The 13,062-nt window shown below is 40.0% G+C and overlaps 1 protein-coding gene across 3 annotated transcripts in view; it reads left to right on the forward strand.

Moving 5' to 3' along the window:
* The window catches only part of LOC145772233 (gamma-1-syntrophin-like), a 79,022-nt gene that overhangs the window by 24,828 nt on the left and 41,132 nt on the right, over positions 1 to 13,062 (forward strand). For all 3 annotated transcript variants that reach the window (XM_082584085.1, XM_082584087.1, XM_082584086.1), the window contains exon 3: positions 5,897 to 6,035. In XM_082584085.1, coding sequence (XP_082440211.1) covers positions 5,897 to 6,035 — 139 coding nt within the window. The remainder of the gene's footprint in view (positions 1 to 5,896; positions 6,036 to 13,062) is intronic.

A 13,062-nucleotide genomic window follows, 5' to 3' on the forward strand; every position in this document is an offset into this window, starting at 1 on the left:
GTTGGAGCTATGGTGTTTGATACCACCAGCTCCAATACTGGCCACATCACAGCTAGCTGTATTGCCATCCAAAATAAGTTAAATAAATCGTTATTGTGGCATGAATGCAGACATAACGCAGGTGAATAAATTGTCTGCCGGGTGTTTAATAACCTGCGAATAGAATCATCAAAATCTCCTGATGTTATGATATTTTAAAGATTCAAAGAAAACTTCAACGACTAGTCGTATAGTGGTTTAGACAAAATTTCATTTTCGTATATCGATGATGCTCAGTGCTCACCCTGAACTTGATATATACAGTACAAATAAGAGCTGATGATAGTAATGAAAGCTATCTCACATTCCAAGAAAACACCAAGAGATGATTACAAAGAGTTAATTGAGCTCACAGCCTTCTACCTACAAGCAGACATCTCCGATGTACACAAAAAGTCCAGGTTCTTGAGCTGTGGGGCAATGCATGAAGCCAGATGTACCCCAAAACAACTGTAGAAAATTCAACGTTTTGTAAAATTTGTTGTGTTTTTTCATGTTAAAGAAATTGATGAAGAAATTGCAGAGTCAGCTTTATTTGCTTTCAAAAAACATCTTTAGTATCTGACAGCAGAATCTTTCCTGTGATCTTGTTCAGTGACAAAGCAAATGAAAATGACAAGCAAAGCTACAGAACTGCTGTCTTTTGAGAAAGCATCAAAACCCTTAAAAAGATACAGCACTGGGTTTGGAAAACCACAGTTTCCTGATATTTGCACTTTCACCTACTCAATTACATACAAGGATTGGTTCGAACGAGACTCTTGGTCTTTCTTTGAATTGCTGAACATTAACACAGAGTTTTTGTATAAGCCCGTCTGCTCGTGGAAAACGGTCTTAAAACGGATATCAATTTTTTTAATGCCAAATATGTTATCAAATCTCTGCTGGTTACCAACGATTGTTCAAAAAGAGGTGTTAAGCTCACAAGTGATTTTATCAGTGGATATAGGCTGGAAGAAAACTTTCAAAACGTGCTGCAAGTTGTGGAACATGAGCAGAACCAAATCTCTTTCTCTAACCAAAGAAAACGACTAAAATTGACTTCATAAATCATTCCTATTTTATCCTTGGGTCTTTTCAACAACATCAAACTGTGAAAAATGGTACTGACAATAAAGTTCCTTTTGGCAAAACAAATTTTTGATTGTATTAGAAACGCACTTTATGTGGGTTTTTTTTAACAAAAATAACATTTTTTTCAAATTTTTAGATCAAAACTGGCACCCTTAAATGCTAATTTTTTACATCCTTTTTTTTAAATAGTGATTGTAGAGAGGCTGTAGAACATATGTACAAAGGGCCGAATGACTAGCTCAAGTTTTTAATTTTTAAGGGGCACCAGCCTCACCCTAGTATATAGAACACTGTGCTAAAAGTAAATTTCGATCGAACAAATTTTTGATCTGCAACCAGGCCATCACTTATCGACTAAAAACGCAAAAATACATGCAAGTGTATTTGAATTTGACGTTAGCATAGAGATTTATTGCAATGCAATGGAAATGATAATATGCATCAAACTTCCTCATTTTCGATAAAATAGTCACGTTTCGATTCGAACTTGGGCATTTCTTGTCGTGATTCAATGCGTGAGCGTATAAATCCATCTCGCGAATTAACCCCGCACACCGCCGCTGAAGCTTCCGTCACCAACTTGACGCACCTTTCCACCACCTGTGTGTGACATGGAAAGCGAAGGAATAAAAGTTCTGCAGTGTCCTTAGCTGCAATCATGTCTTGTAAGTTTTGGTCCCTCATATGTCTTGTCACAGTAGGCTCGGTGAGATTGAGAAGCTGCCAGTCTACCATATCATAGTATTCGTTGGCGTCAAACTTTAAGGGCATAATGCAGAATCATCGCATTGCTTTCTGTTCGCGATGTCTTGATCGGTTTTTCTGAATTCACTTAAGTCCAAGCTCACGGATTATTTGCCTCTCATCTGTGATCATGGCCAACGTAATGTTTTTTGAGTGCGCGAAGTATCCATTTCTCTGGAGAACACGTTTCTCATGAGACATGTATTAGCATATCTGGATGGACTAACAACCGGACCGCGTCAATTTTTGGCTCCTCTTGGAAAATCTCTTGCTTCGTGTATGGAGCATCTTCCCAAAAATTCGAGAAGATTCTTCTCCTTGCGTTTGAGACCGCCGCACATTATGTTGTTACATCCAGGCACAGCAGCCAATGGGTTGTGTGTTCATCGGGCGTTGTGAGGTCCACATTCCGTATAATATATTATCTGTCCTGGGGTTGATATACAGGACATTGTGAGATAATGCGTTTTGCAGTCTGAGATTCTGAGGCACATGCACAAAATGGTGAGTCGGTGAGGCCCCATTGAAACATGTTGCTGTTGAAATGGCCCACCCCAGTCAGCAAGGGATTGAGCTTCACCCATTCCTTCCGAGGTAGTTCTGCTCCAGGTAGTGTGTTAGTATTGGGAGGGCCTGTGAATTGGGTTGGTCTCGCAACTTCTCTCCATTCACTGTTCCAAACTTCGGTAAAGTGGAAGTTAGACTTGCAGATATCTGCAGCATGTCGGGAAAAGGGGCGTCGAGATTTCAAGCTCTGGGGCTTTTGGGAGTGTGAGTTTATGACAATCTGGTTGAGGAGGTGGTCATTCCTTGACATAGCCTGTAAAACTAGACTGTGTACGTGATTTTCCCCACTCAGTCTACCTGGGGCGATGCTGGATAGCACCGGCAAAAAGTCGGTGGAAGTTGGAAGCAGGCAACCAGTGATTATTCTCATGGTGGTGTTGAGGGCAGTGTCAATTTTGCTAGTGTGTGCGCTGCGGCACCAAGTGGGGAAGCATATTCCGAGGTGCTGTAAGCAAGTGCAAAAGCAGTTGTACCGAGTGCAGATGTACTAGAACCCCAAAATGTCCCAGCTAAGCATCTCAGCCAGTTGTTGCGTGCTGATAGCTTAGCATGGAGGGCTTCAGCATGGTTTTTGTAGATTAATTGTCGGTCGAGATTCACTTCTTGGTCGGTGTGGCATGGGTTGTGTTGAAGTGGGTTTCCGTTGAAAGAAACTGACAATTGGCGAGTAGATTCCATGTTGCAAAGGTGAAAAGGTGTGACAGTGATCTTTGCCAGGCTCAGTTTTAGCGGAATGGCCCGATTCGGTGAGAGCCTTTTTCGGTGAGAGCCTTTTTCGGTGAGAGCCCTATTCGGTTAGTTTTTTTTTTTAAATTATTGCGCGCCGTAGCCTAATTATCATTGCCGTTATAGGGTTAGGGGGTTGGGGGTTTTTGGGGTTGGGGGTTAGGGGGTTTTTGGGGTCGGGGGTTTTTGGGGTTAAGGGGTATGGGGGTTTTTGGGGTTGGGGGTTTTTGGGGTTGGGGGTTTTTGAGGTTGGGGTTTTTTGGGGTTGGGGGTTGAGGGTTTTTGGGGTTGGGGTTTTTTGGGGTTGGGGGTTTTTGGGGGTTGGGGTTTGCGGTTTTGGGGTTTGGGGGTTTGCGGTTTTGGGGTTTTTGGGTTTGGGGTTTTTGGGGGTTTGGAGGGTTTTGGGGTTTTTTGGGGGTTTGGGGTTTTTTGGGGGTTTGGGGTATTTTGGGGGTTTGGGGTTTTTTGGGGGTTTTGGGGGTTTGGGGTTTTTTGGGGGTTTGGGTTTTTTTTGGGGGGTTTGGGTTTTTGGGTTAGGGGTTAGGGGGTTTGGGGTTAAGGGTTTTAATTAGGCTACGGTACCCGATAATTTTCAAAAAAAAATTCAAAAAAATCACCGAATAGGGCTCTCACCGAAAAAGGCTCTCACCGAATCGGACTCACCGAATAGTAGCAGACCCCAGTTTTAGCATCCAAAGTTTCAGGTAGTCTGCGATTTGGGCCATGTCATCTGTAAGTGCTTCCTCTACCACATGCCAGTATACTTGTCAGAATGGAGTAGTGCCAGATCATCAGCATAGCCGTACTGGCGTGACATAGTCTCTGGCATGTCACTGATGTAGATGTTAAATAGTAAAAGTGATAAGCATGATCCTTGCGGAACACCATTTCTTAAGCGGCTGGGCCGGCTGCACTTCCCATCACTTGTCTTCACCAAAAAGGTCCGATTTGCCAGAATGTTGGCGAGAAATCGCACTACCTTTTTGTCTGGGATCATGCGGAGAAGCGTTAGGGTTAGCCCTTGATGCCACACAGTATCATAGGAAGCAGTGAGGTCTACCAAGATGCCCTGCTTCGTTGCCCTTCTCGAAACTTTCCTCAATATCCTCGGTCAGCTTGACTGCTTGATGAGTCGTACAGTGTCCGTGCCGAAATCCAGCTTGTTCTTTTGGTAGCTGGGAATCAACAACTGGCTCGAGTCTAGTTAGCACGAGCCGTACCAGGATCTTATATGGAACGCAGAGTAGTGAAATTGGACGATAGCTCTTAGGATCATCAGCTGGCTTGTTTGGTTTAAGTAGGCTAGTGCTACAACAGTTGCTTTTCGCCAGATTTTAGGTAGCTATGGCCTGGAGCGTCAGGCAAGTAGAATAGAAGCTTTTCAACCATGCCGAATATTTGATATTACAGTGCCTTAAGAAATCTGGAGGGATATTATCGGGCCCTTGTGCTTTCCCACTTTTAACTTGTTTATTGACAAATGCAAGTTCTCTGTTGCTGAAGGACTATCTACAAATGACTATCTACGCTTGGGGCGTTCTAGAGCCACCTGCATTCCTGCTTCACCGCATGGGCATGCTTCTTATTTACCACTTTAAATTTGCCATTGGTAGTGATATCCGTGAGCTTGGACTTAAGCAAATTCAAAAAGCTCGATCAAGCCATCACGAATAGAGAACAATGCGACGATTTTGTATTCCGCCTTAAAGTTTGACGCCAACGAATACTACGATATGGTTGACTGGCAGGCTCTCAATCTCACCGAGCCTCCTGTGACAAGAAACATGGGGGACAAAGAATTGCGAGACATGATTGCAGCTAAGGACACTCCAAAACTTTTTATCCCTCGATTTCCATGTCTCACACAGGTAGTAGAAAGGTGCGTCAAGTTGGTGACGGAAGCTTCAGCGGCGGTGTGCGGGGTTAATTTGCGAGATGGATTTATATGCTCACGCATTGAATCACGACAAGAAGTGACTATTTCATCGAAAGTGAGGAAGTTTGATACATATTACCAATTCCATTGCATTGCAATAAATCTCTATGCTAAAGTCAAATTCAAATACATTTGCATGTATTTTTGCGTTTTTAGTCGATAAGTAATGGCCTGGTTGCAGATCAAAAATTTGTTCGATCGAAATTTACTTTTAGCACAGTGTTCTATATGCCCAATGGCAAGTTTTGGCTACCCAAACTAAGCAAAATGAGAAAAAAAGTTTTACACCCCCCTAAATTGATCCACCCTAATGTAGAAGGAAATAGTAAATTTTCAAGTGGCTGGTGGCAGATCAAGATGTTGTCAGATTACATTCTAATTTTTCACAACTGTTTTTGGTAGTAATTGGCAAGTTTTCCAACCCCAAGCTAAGCAAAATGAGGAAAAAAGTGTTTTCACTCCACCCTAATGTATAGCCCACTCGGGTCTGCTACTATTCGGTGAGTCCGATTCGGTGAGTCCGATTCAGTGAGTCTGATTCGGTGAGTTCCTAACCTCTAACCCCTAACCCCAAACCCCTAACCCTAAAACGGCAATGATAATTAGGCTACGGTACCCGATAATTTAAAAAAAAAATTGAAAAAATCCACCGTTAAGGGATCGGACTCACCGAATCGGACTCACCGAATCGGACTGACCGAAACGGGTCATTTCGAGCCCACTCCTACTACAATAGGAAAACTTATTTAATTTGTAGATTTGTGGAGACACATAGTTTGTTGGTTTTTTTATTACTTTGTTGTTTTTCAGCCCGTCGATGAAGCACAATTGGAGGAGCGCTGTGTGACGATCAAACGTCAGCCTGGGGGAGGTTTAGGCATAACAGTAAAAGGTGGGGCTGAGCATGGGATTCCTGTCTTGATTTCAAGGGTTTTTCCGGGACAAGCAGGTGATTGGCTGTTTTTGTGTGTGATGAACTCTTCAATCATTTCACACTTTAACGTAGAAAAAGAAATGTAATTTTTTATGCTCTGGTTAAATTTTTATTGGAAGATATCATTTTTACATACTTTTACTGTTTGCCTCTTTTATTGAAATACCCAGATTTCCAGGGTGAACAGAAAGTCCTTGGACTTTTTTTATTCCATGATTAAACATATTGAATGTCACTTATATATTATACTTAATTGTAAGCATTAATTGTATATAAGGTCATAAGGTGTAAAAAGGTCTAAAATGAAGCCATCATTCTGCTCCATCGAGTGGGAAAAACCAACTCTGAGATCATTAAGCTCTTAAAAGTTGCCAAATTCGTTGTTTACCATGTTGTGAGTAGATTTAAGGAACTTGGTAAATCTGAAAAATCGTCCTAGGAGTGGAAAACCTCGCAATGCTTGAACAAAGAAAGTGGTTAAGGCTGTCCGAGAAAGGGTGAGGAGAAACCTAAACATATCCATCCATCAATGGACAAAGACATGCATGTGAGCAACACTTCAACGAGAACATTGTGGAAAAGGATCTTCAGTGTTCTTCTTACAAGATGAGAATCGGCAGTTCCTTACACCTCTCCAAAAGCATAAGATGCTTAAAAGAGCACAAATTCTTCTCAGAGAACTGAAGGCAGGGCAAGGGATCATTTTTTCAGGTGAAAAACTCTTCACAATTAAAGCTCAGTTCGATAGTAAGAATGATAGAATTTTTGCAAAGTCTTCAACAGATATTAAAGATTCTGTGAGACCAGCTTAATGCTGCCAAAAACTGTCTTTCACTGTCTAAGTGTGGGCCAACATCTCCAAACTTTGGAAGTTTCCTCTGATTTTAGTGGAATAAGGGGTTAAAATCAATTCACATCGCTACATCAACGATATTTTGGTTCCAGTCCTTGAAGAGATGATGAAACACTACAAAGATCAGACCTTCACATTCCAACAAGATGGTGCAACATCTCACACCTCAAGAAAGACTCAGGACTGGTGATCACGTCAACTTCCAAGATTCTGGAGCAAGGAAATGTGGCCTTCCTCATCGCCTGAAACCCATGGACTTTTGTGTGTGATCGTTATTAGAGGCAAAGGCCTGTTTCGTTGCTAGCTCAAGTGTTGATGCTTCGAAGCAATCAGTCCTACGGGAATGGGCCAAAATATCCCAGGATGAGCTATGTGCCTCGGTCGAAAACTTCTGACAATGAATTGAGAGAGTTATCCAAGTGAAGAGCAGCCACATTGAATATAAATAAACTTATTCTTAATATTGTAAGCTCTCATTGTGATAACATTTTAATGAAATTTTATTTATTTTCTATTAATAAATCGTTTAGAAGTTGGCCCAAAAAGGGCTTTTTGTTCACCCTGTAGAAAAGTGTAAGCTTTGTTTTGCTTTGAATTTTTATACGAGCAATATTAATATGCAGAGAAGACATTGATTTGCAATTACTAACTACAGAAGATTTTTTAAATTAGGGGGAATTAGAATTAAGTTAGATTTAGAGAGTAATATTATTTTTTTGAAGAAGTATTTTCGTGCATTGCATTGTGCTAATGCTATGGTATTTGTGAGGTCTAAGTAACCACAGGACAATTTTGTAATCACCCATTAGATTGATCAGTTGTTAAAGTAAACCATTTTTCAGTCTATGATTTTATTTTCTGTGAATGTGTCATTGTAGTGTAGGCATATTTGTAATTTCGTGTTTTTTTTTTTGTTAAAAGCAAAAACTCACTTATTTTTGAAAGAAAACATGATAAGCTTAAAAAAAAAATTAGGGTGGCATTTTTTATGAACATTTTTGGGGCACAAAATCCAAGATGGCGTCCAAAATGGGCACAACAATAATTATGCAATATTTTTGCAAGTATATAGGATACAATTACAAATAAAATATCTGAATACAGGACGAAATCGGTTAATAGTATACTGCTTAAACGTATCAATCGTTTATTTGAATCAAAACCTGAAATCCCAAACCAAATCCAATCTAATGTTAAGTAAAAACATCGGTTAAGCGTATACCGCTTAAAAGAATAAGTTGGATAAAAGCATCAGGATTTGCTTCTAGTTTGCCTACTTCATTCATTTAATCGTATAATTGTACCCGTTAGCGAAAAGAGAATGTCTCTTTTTTGCTTCGCATAATTGTCTGCAATGTTCAAAGGCGAAATGAAGCAAAGGTGAGACAGACGCAAGCGATCAAAACAAAGACAAGTGTCTGTAATCCCAGGCCATAATCTTATGTGCTAGACATCGCACTACAAAGAACCAATTTTCGCACAGCTGGGCTTCATTAAATCAGAAGAGCACACAAAAGGAATAATCACACTTCCCAATAAAGAAGTTTAAATGCTTTTGATGTCATCGGTCGGCGACTGGCCTTGCAAGGAAAGGACACGGACAAATTATTTCGGCTTGAGAGGGAAGTGTTGAAAAGAATGTCTAAAAGTTTAAACCAGAAAACTGTGGAGAATTTTTTTTTTAAATTGCTGAAAAAAAGTAGCCTATTGTTGTGATCATGGTCGAGAACAATGGCGCATTGTATCCAACCCTCCATACGAGGAAGGAACAAAATGATGATGATGATTGTTGTGAAATGCAGTGCGTAATTTCATTTGTTGCAGTATTGTTCAGTTGAAGAACATTGCAAATTAATTATTTTACCAGACATGGCAAAACACTTGAAAAAAAAACCTTTGCGATTTCAAAACAAACAATGAGTGTGAGCTGTGTTTTTCCACCATACCACTATTTTCGTAGGCCCTTTTCCATACTCAAAACTACACAGCTGGTACAGAGCTAAAAATAGCCCGCTTGAATCAAAATCTTCAACGTCAAAGTTCGCGTTGTGACGTCACAGAGATCGGTGTTATGAAAGATTGCCGATTTGCAGTCCGATTGCTGCAGTTTGCAGAAAAATGCTTTGCAGCGTAGTGGTATGTTAACACAGAACTAGGAAATTGTTTAAAGTTTAACCAGAAATGTAAACAGTTGTAGGAAGTATCAGTGGTAATGTGCGTTGCAGCCTAGTCAGCACAGACATCTTCTCAACATTACGCCCATTCACAATAAACCTTTTTTTAGCAAATTGGTTAAACGAATCAATCGTAGAATCGTATCAAAATGTCTGGCAAATAGGTGATTCGATTAACCGATTTCGTCTGTATATGTTTTCTGAGCCAGGAAATCTAATGGAATCATCGAATTTAGGTTTCATATATGATATACATGTGCCAAATTTTAAAATGTTATTCAAAATACCCCCCACGCACCTGAAACGTATGCTAAGGTACCTACGTAATTTTATAATTTTACACAAAGGACTGTATTAACTTAAATGCATGCATTTTCACAAAGAATACGCATCTAGAAAGCCAATGAACTGATATAAATACAATAAAACTTGAATTAATGTTCGATCCTTAAGTCGTATTACACGCGAAAGATGTAAGAAGTCTTAGGGCTTCTGATTAAATGGCAGTTATCGTTAACAACCGACATCTACGGAATTTATAATATTTATTGAATGTCAAAGAAAGCAAGTCATCTTCAAATTTTCAGTCTTCATTGATCACTGGTTGGATAGTTTTGTTTTTACAGCTGAAACCACAGACTTCTGTACATGGAATATTGTTCTTGTGGCAGTTGCACCTTCCTTCGCATCTACGTTTCCTTCGCATCTACGCATCCAAGTCTTTGGTTCTGCCAGCAAATCTCCCAGTCATATCGGAACCAGTCAGAGCATGAAAACCTAGAAGTGCAGAAGCACGCTTTGGTCCCAAGTTGTTGTATATGTTTCGCACACAAATGTCCTTCTTTAATCTGCCCTTTCCCGTAAGGAAAGTTTTAGACCTGGGTAAGTGTGGATACATGTAGATGAGCAACAACAAGATGTCTGAGTCTGGGGAACTGACAACCAGTTCTGTTTCATTGGGAACAGCTAGAGCGCGCAGAACAATCAAAGTGTCTGCCTCTTTTTGGCTGTGAGTTAGGAGCAAGTCTGGAATATTAACATTGCCCTTGGTTTGTGTTTCCGATGTCACCAGTAGTTTTTTCAGTCTGTTGTTGGAGCTCTTGCTGTGATGTACAACCTTTTCAGCTAAATACTCGGTCAGTTCTCCTTTGGTGCGGACATCTGAAAGAAAGTCCTTCAGGGAAATATTCTGGATTAAAGTGTTGTTTTTCACGTGGTAATATGTTGACTTTCCCTTGGCCCTCTTTGTCCGCATCTGTTGCTTGAGTGATGTTTCGATGTATCGGTCAAACACCAACTTGATCTCGTCATGCTATGTACCCAACTACCCATGTTACAAATTATCTGAAGAAAGGCTTTGGAAAAGTCTTGGCATGTTTTCATTTGTTCCGTTTTGGTAACTGCGTTTACCATAGCCCTCCCATCAATGATGATCACTTGGTGAGTTGTCAGTTCATCTGGTGGGTCCACAGTGGTATATTCAACGGCTGTGTCTGTCATCTTTAAAGGTACTTGGCATGAATGGTTATCAGACAGCTGAGTAACAGTTACCTCATTCCTGTCAACTTGTACCCGTTGTCTGTTACTACCAGTATCCAGCAGCTTCTCAAGATGACGGAGTATTGATGCCTTATCATATGCCAGCAGGAGGGATCCATCTGAAGCAAACAGTGATCGGGGCACCACACCAAACTCATACGTTCCGATGCATTCCTTGAGGTCCATCTTCAGTCGACTTCTTGATATTACAATGAAACGCTGCAACAGTCCTCGCTCTTCTTTAATTTTGATTACCTTGTCTCCCATGCTGATTTTTGCAATTGCATTGGCACTTTCGAATGTAGACAGTTTCTTTCTGGTCATTTTGTCCCACACGGAAAGTTTTCCTTCTACAAGACGTTCACTCGTTCTGTGACAAAACTTTCGAAAATCTGTTGCCCAATCTCATCATGCCGAAGGATGTCGTTGGTAGCAGTTTCATTCATAACTGGTTTGGTGAGCAAATTGTAAATTTTATCTTCGTCAGAGGATTCAAATGGGTTTCCATGCTCGTGAAATACTACGCTGAGTTTGATAGCATTTGTGTTATTCGGGAGAGTTTTTCTCCTGTGAGCTCATGGTGTTACGTTCTCTTTGCCTTGCTACCAGAGTAGTACTTTTTCTCAAAGTCATGCTGCAAATTTGAGAGTTCGGATGCGATGAGAAAGTATTTGTCCAGTGACTTTTGATTCTGTGTAATTCCAACTATGCCTCCAATAACCTTGAGTTCACGATTTTCTTGTTCAATCCCGTGGTCTGCACCTATTGATGTGAATCCAACAACACCTTTGGTTACGCAGAAATTCCCTTTCATGAACTCTGCCAAGATCTCTGGGTGCTCCTTTTCTGCTTGCTGCATTGTAGAAATGTAAAGTGGTGAAAGGCGTGCATAATTTAAATGATCATGGGCAATAGTTTATTTGTGCATCACATGTTATCATTAGACACTCTGGCTACTCGCAGACTGTTTGCTTCACAGATCATCGCCAGAAACTATTTCTACATAAAAAGCAGCCACTATGAGTTCTTCAATTTATTAAAAATCTTTAACAGCCTGTTTCGCCCTTTACTTCAGGTCTGCTACTATTCGGTGCTGGGGTTTTTTTTTTGGTCATTTATCGGTCATTGACCGATTTTTTAGCAAAATGTCTGAAAAAAGTATAGTCAATTCGGTCAAAATGTCCAAAAAAATATATAGTCAATTGACTATATATGACCAAAAACGACTAAAAATGACCGAAATAAATAAAAAATGGCCGAAAGTTTTCAAGTCATTTCGGACAAATGACCGAAAAGTCTCAGCGAAAAAAAAACCCAAGATTCGGTGAGTCCGATTCGGTGAGTTCCTAACCTCTAACCCCTAACTCCTAACCCCTAACCGTAAAACGGCAATGATAATTAGGCTACGGTACCCGATAATTTAAAAAAAAAAATTGAAAAAATCCCCCGTTAAGGGATCGGACTCACCGAAACGGGCCATTCCGCTTCACTTCAGTATCACTTCTTTGTTATTTTTATCCAAACCTGTAAAAACCGTTATACAAGCTTGGGTTCTCTCTGGTAGCCTACTGTCATTCATCTATGACGTCACAAATTATAAAAAACAGCTGATTAAAATGATTCAATAAGCTTGCTGTATGTGCGTCACAAAGTAACTTTGTTACAAAGTATTTACGTCATAAAGTACTTTTGTAAATTTTTTTACTGTTAATGAACGGGGCCAAAATTTAATTTTGGCCATTTTGATAGGGGATTTCAGGTCATTAGAGTGCACAGAAAAAACGCCACCCTAATTTTTTTCATCTTTATTGTATCATCTGACAAAATCAAGAAAGTTTTTGCTTTTAACAAAAAAAAACACGAAACCTTTTTTAATGACAAATGTGCCCACACTATTGTTTGTATCATACTTAAAAAGGAATTTTGTCACGATAAGGTTACTGTACTCTCTCGTACTTTAGTTTGTGTGCTTTTGCTGATTTCATCCAGATATGCAATTGCAGTGATATAATTTGTGATCTTGCTATTACTTCAGTGCTTGCATGTATCTTCTGTTTATGGTTAACTTTTTGGTAAATTTGTTATGGGATTCGATGTTTATCCAGTGTGATGTATGGTTAATTCACTTTGCCGTGTGACAAATGAAGGCTGGAGACACAAGTTCAGTTCAGTAGGCCATAACCCGATGGAGGGCTGTAGGCATTTCTCTCTTGAGCAGTTTTTCTCGCCCGATCGAGTCCACCTCTCCAATCGAGAACATTGTCCATCCATTTTGTTATTTTTTCAGATTTACTTTTTCCACTCATCCCTCCTTCGATTGTAGCTAAAACCAAACTATCTCCCCTTCTTTTCTAATGGACATCTTTACGTAGCTTCCTCTCTTGGACCTTTATCAGCATTCCTTAACTTTGGGTGAGAAACAAAATTGGAATCCAGGAAAGTGAAGGAGACACAAATAAATAAAGATTGCTAAAAT

The sequence above is a fragment of the Aplidium turbinatum genome, chromosome 6 (assembly GCF_918807975.1).
Source record: "Aplidium turbinatum chromosome 6, kaAplTurb1.1, whole genome shotgun sequence".
Lineage (NCBI taxonomy): Eukaryota > Metazoa > Chordata > Ascidiacea > Aplousobranchia > Polyclinidae > Aplidium > Aplidium turbinatum.